This window comes from Habropoda laboriosa, unplaced genomic scaffold (genome assembly GCF_001263275.1).
Source record: "Habropoda laboriosa isolate 0110345459 unplaced genomic scaffold, ASM126327v1 scaffold40, whole genome shotgun sequence".
In the NCBI taxonomy this organism is placed as follows: Eukaryota; Metazoa; Arthropoda; class Insecta; order Hymenoptera; family Apidae; genus Habropoda; species Habropoda laboriosa.
The window spans coordinates 6,008,197-6,013,621 of NW_017100231.1; the positions used below are offsets into that span (position 1 = coordinate 6,008,197).

Here is a 5,425-nt window from a genome sequence, read left to right on the forward strand (position 1 = left end):
TTCTTCAATTCCAAAAATTTTCCAACATTTCTCGATGCCGTTAAGTAGTACAAGTCAACCATTTCTCGGCCACTCGAATTTCAGGGTGCGGCAAGTAGTGTAGGTCGATAACTTTTCAGACATGCCAAAATTCTCTATTGTAAGACCGGATAAATTCCGAAATTCGATCGGAAAACTTCGAAAATTGCATGAGAACAGTGTCGAGAATGTAGAATGTAGACTATTTAGAATGAACGTTTCGTTTTTCTAACCTCAATTGTAGTGGAATAAATTATTTATAATGTTTGTATTTATACATATAATACTTATGTATATACTTGTTTATTACGTACAAAAAGATATAACTTATTAATTAATAAAGTTAATGTTGCAATAAGATGCATTTTGTTACTTTGTGTTCGTAAATTATTGAATCAAGGTCTTTTATAAACTGTCTTTTATTTTTTATCAAACAACAGCAATACCAAATGAAAGTGATTTTCAGTTTGGCTGTCAGAGTCTAGAATTTGCAAAAATATTTCCCCAGGTATGGAGGAATGGATGCATTGGCAAGATTCCGTAGATGAGAGAATTATTACAATAACTATACATTCCATCGAAAATGTCGTAAGTTCTTTTATTTGGAGAAAAATGATTTTCTAAGAAATGAGAAAACAAGCTTGTTCTGCTAACCATAAATAATAAAGAAATGAAATACTGTTAAGATAAAATATTGCCAATTTAAAATTAAGGGAAATGATGTAATTTATTCGTGTAATGATATAATTTAAAAATGTAATTTAATTTCTGAGTTATAAAACAGTTGATAAAGAAATTCAATTGTTCCTTTGAAAAATATTATGTTATTTGAAAAATCCAGCTCAACAAGGAGAACATAAGTGTATCGTTCACAGTGGAACACAATGCAGTCATTTTGGGAGAAAGCAATCCAACATTCGTTAGATCAATTTACGACGAAGGATTTTCAGTTTTCAGGATTGATTTTGCCGTTAATTTGCCAGTCCTGCCGAAGGATAAAGAGAGCCTTAATTCAATTGTGTCTAGTCCAGTTCTAAGTAAAAATTCGTTTATTATTATGGTTCATTTAATCACATGTATAGCTTATATAATATGTAATCATACCTTTTTTAATATTGCTTTTAATTCAAATCGTACACTTGCTTAGTAAAAGCTCTACAAACTCCAGAAACTAATGAAGAAGAAAGATCCTCAATTTTAAACGTTGAAGTTCGATCGAAGAATAGATCGATATTCAGTGCAAAGTCTGCGGCACATTTCACACCGGAATTATTGGGAATGTGCAATCTTGATTTAATACCAATCGCATTAGGTAATTCTATGTGTTAGTTAATTTTTTTTAAATTCAAAATTTAAAAATCTTCAAAATGCACGAATTCGATATTTGAAACTTTAAAAATTTCAGGAGAAGAGAGTTTCACTGAAAAGCTAATTCTAGAAACACCTACCTTCTCCTATGATGGTACGTTAGTATCCTGGCAGAATCTTCCCCGCCTGACAGTCACAGTTTGCCAATACCCAGCACCGTTATTTCAATTAGGCGAAATGAACTTTTTAAATGTCACCATTGAAAGCATATACAATCCTCCAGACTCATTCACCGCTGATTTGAAGTATAAAGTTGGCACGATAGCCTATATCGATAACGAGGTTTATACCGATATATTTATATTAACTAAACGACATTTCATAAACCACTAATCTGTTTGAATTTACAATATAAAAACTATGAGTATTCACATTTCATATTAGGTTCCTGAAAATGTATTTTTCGACAACGGTATATGGACGACAAGTCGTGACGTCGAAAGAACGAAACGATGGAACACTTTGCGCCATATTGAAAATCGAGCTCAATTATCGAAATACAAACTCGATTGCGATTTCGTGGGAGTGAGAAATCCGTTTAAAAAGCAGTTCCATCTGGCGGTAAAAGCTACCATATTTTTATTTACCTACTGACAGTAATTACCTAACCATTGTTTTGTTAGAAACAAACGTGTGAGGACATTAAAAGAATAGAATGGAATTCCTTGAACCGATGTGTCTTATGGAAGACAGGAATCGAAGCAATGAAAAATCATATTACGAAGTATGAATATTGATGAAACTTTATCCATGAAATAATTCTTGTTATTTTTTACACATAAACATACGGAACATATTAATTGTAAAAATTTAATTGTTCTTAAGATACAAGTATTGGCCCTTCCAATTCGAAGTAAGCACAGAAACTGCTACAGAGAAATCCAAAAATCGAAAAGATTCATTACCGACGATACAATTATATCAATGTTACGTGGATCTTTCAGAACTTCTTTTCCCAGGAAGTAAATTCCACAACTTTTCACTATGTAAACATGTCAATGTAAAATATTTCATATACCAAAAATATATGAAAATGTATTCATGCAGGAAGAAATTGTCGAATTGTAGGACAATTGTACACATACAATCCAATGGATATGTCAGAAAAAGTGGGTCTTGAGAATAATATCTTTATTATGGAAGTACAGCGTAAGGAAGTAAAAGAGAAAGAGAAAAAAATTAAAACCCCGAAGGTAAAACTGAAAAAATTATATAAAAATATTATTGGCAAAAATGATTCATATTTTGTAAAAATTGATATAGTTACATTATACGAACATATTATACTTTCTTTTATTCCTATCTTTACATTTTATCTTTCATTAAAATCTCTATGTGTTTCCCTTCATTGAAATCTTCACGTAAATATCTCCTTTCATTCAAGTCTCCAGGCACATTCCGCAACGTTACGAATTTTCTGCTTCCTACCAGACTCTAAAATTGTTCTACTATTTTTGTAACTAAATGTTTCATGAAAGTTATGTACATAATTATCGACACATGAACTTCCAATAAAACACAGATTCAATTAACAGACTCAATCGGTACAATCAGAGCGTGGAACAACAGCAAGTACAGCAATTATTACAGAAACTGGAGAACCTACAATTATAGTGATCGAAGTAGAACTCTACGAAGCTCTTTTCGCTTGTAGAATCGAGGAAGACTTTTCAAATATGTGAGTTTCGTGAAAATTGTACTATTCTTTATCTTCATGAAATTCTTTGGAAATTACAGGTCTCTTTATATCAACAAAAATTTGTAACATTATAATTTTAGTCTGTGATCTTAATAACGATTTTTTTCAGGATTACCGATATAATACCTGATATAGAGAAGAAACAGTATTACGTGTACTCCAGTAGCATAGCGGAAGCACAGTACGTGCATTGTATCCAAAAATTGGCGGAAGTTATAACGGAAAGTTATCGAGTATGATAATAATTAAAGTTATAAAAAAAATTACCATTTTGGTTGAAGTATATCTTAATTTCGTTGAATTTTTAATCTTTTTTTCAAGCTAGGATTTTTGCGACGAAAATATAGAAAAAGATACCAACGAAGAAAAACGAGAAGAAAAATATTGTTTCGATCCTGAATCGGTAATTATCGATAGAAAATAATGGTTCAACTATTCGAATTGTTAGATTTAACAGAAGTATGAGAAAACATCCATAACATTATTTACCAATATACGTATTTATTATAAACTTAACCTATAAATATCTTTACTCGGCTGCAGTCGTATTCGCACTGTGTATATAAAACAGAACAAACTATACAGATCTCACAGCAGTCAGTAAAGAAATAGTACATATATCGATAAATAAAGAACTCAATAAACTAAATATCAACTAACCTGTATTATCTCTACACGAATAAAATTCAGTTGAAATTCTTCAGGACGAAGTAACGTGCTTCACGCAGTATCTTTATAAAAACGGAGTGTACCAATCCATATGCAGCACATTAAGATTGAAAATTCCCATGTTGATAGACCAGAAATTCGACATGCCGAAAAATTTAGTGGATTCTAACAAGACTCATGTATTCTTCTTTTTCCCATATAAAAAAAAAGAGTCTTGTCTAAAAGCATAAAAAATAATATTAAAGAATATACGTTCATAATAAAATATCACTTTACATCGAAGAATTTTGTTTGCAGAATTTCATCTCCTCAGTATATACGTTTTTAGTGGAGCAAATGCACGTTGCCTTAAATAAAATGGTCGAAGGTCGATGCACGCAAGATCTACAAAGTGAAATAAACTCGAAGCTGTTGTATTTCTATGCTGAAGAGGCTTACGAGTTTGGGGACATGGAGAAAGCCAAACAGTATTACACAGAGGTAAGTAAGTTATGTTTAAAAATAGTTTAAAAGTTTTATTTTGTATATTCGCACGTGTCGCGTTGGGTGCTATTCGAAACTGCTGCGCATGCGCATAAGTTCAGTGAACCTCCACCATACCAAAAGAAACTAAAATGTATAGTTGCTAGAAGCGATATAGTGAGATCGTAAAATTCGTCAGGCGTCAAAGTACATGTAATCCAAGCGCCAAAACAGCAATTTGAACGTCAACTCGGAATAGGTTCTTCCATTGCGGTATATTTAAGAAATTTGTCTGCGCCTTAACCCGTAACAGTTGCACGTTAATTTTTACCAATACTGCAATTATTATTGAGCAAAAAGTGATGGAAGCTTAATACTGTATATAACTTTAATGAAAGATTCTAAGCAGAAAATTTTAATATCAATTCATAAATAATACACGGCCCTGAGAGTGGTTATACCAATTGGCGTCGCCGCATAGTGCTTTAATTTACATCACTACATCGTTTCCACCAACAGTACATTATTACCAAATAAAACTTTAAAATTGTATTTTACGTTTGAGGTCAATTTTATGTGTCCCACCTGATATCACTTTTTCAGGTAATAATGTCTGACAAACGTGATCCTTATCCTTGGACGCAATATGCGATTTTTCTTAGAAAAATCGGCGACGTAAATCGCGCGACGGAATGCTGTTTAGAAGCCATCACATTGGATAGACAATATGCAACCGTGTGAGTATAAATTCTCCTATGCATGTATACTTATAATCAATAAAACTCCAATATAAATTCCTCTGATTTTAGATTATTAGTGTACGCGATGATCTTGTTCGAAAGCAGAGACTACAAAGGGGCAGAAATTTTCCTGCGAGCCATCACTGACTTTCATCCACGTTTCTTTGAAGGTTGGGCGATTTTGCACCTTTTCTACTTAAAAACGGAATACTATGCAGGTAAAAAAATTCTCTCATAATGATTTTTGGTGATCAGTAATTAGTTAACAATTAATAAGCAGAGAGAAGCTGGTTGATTCAATACTGGCCTATATCATTTACTATAGCAAAAGGCGAAGTTTTCTATTTGACGTCACTTTCTCAATTGCGAGAAAATCATTATGCTGAATTAACACTTTTTAATATTAAATGATATTATTAACATCGTAGGAGTCGATCTTTCGCTTCGTATAGCAGAAAAATGTATGCAG

At 32.2% G+C, this 5,425-nt stretch overlaps 1 protein-coding gene across 1 annotated transcript in view; it reads left to right on the forward strand.

The window, feature by feature from the left end:
• Nucleotides 1-377: 377 nt before the first annotated feature.
• The window catches only part of LOC108571481 (cilia- and flagella-associated protein 70-like), a 7,161-nt gene continuing 2,113 nt past the window's right edge, over nt 378-5,425 (forward strand). The window contains exons 1-16 of the mRNA XM_017933537.1: nt 378-396; nt 485-606; nt 860-1,055; nt 1,166-1,330; nt 1,424-1,668; nt 1,771-1,947; nt 2,010-2,110; nt 2,212-2,348; nt 2,434-2,579; nt 2,922-3,064; nt 3,195-3,318; nt 3,790-3,933; nt 4,052-4,234; nt 4,820-4,953; nt 5,026-5,174; nt 5,385-5,421. Of these exons, the coding sequence (XP_017789026.1) occupies nt 378-396; nt 485-606; nt 860-1,055; nt 1,166-1,330; nt 1,424-1,668; nt 1,771-1,947; nt 2,010-2,110; nt 2,212-2,348; nt 2,434-2,579; nt 2,922-3,064; nt 3,195-3,318; nt 3,790-3,933; nt 4,052-4,234; nt 4,820-4,953; nt 5,026-5,174; nt 5,385-5,421 (2,222 nt within the window). The remainder of the gene's footprint in view (nt 397-484; nt 607-859; nt 1,056-1,165; nt 1,331-1,423; nt 1,669-1,770; nt 1,948-2,009; nt 2,111-2,211; nt 2,349-2,433; nt 2,580-2,921; nt 3,065-3,194; nt 3,319-3,789; nt 3,934-4,051; nt 4,235-4,819; nt 4,954-5,025; nt 5,175-5,384; nt 5,422-5,425) is intronic.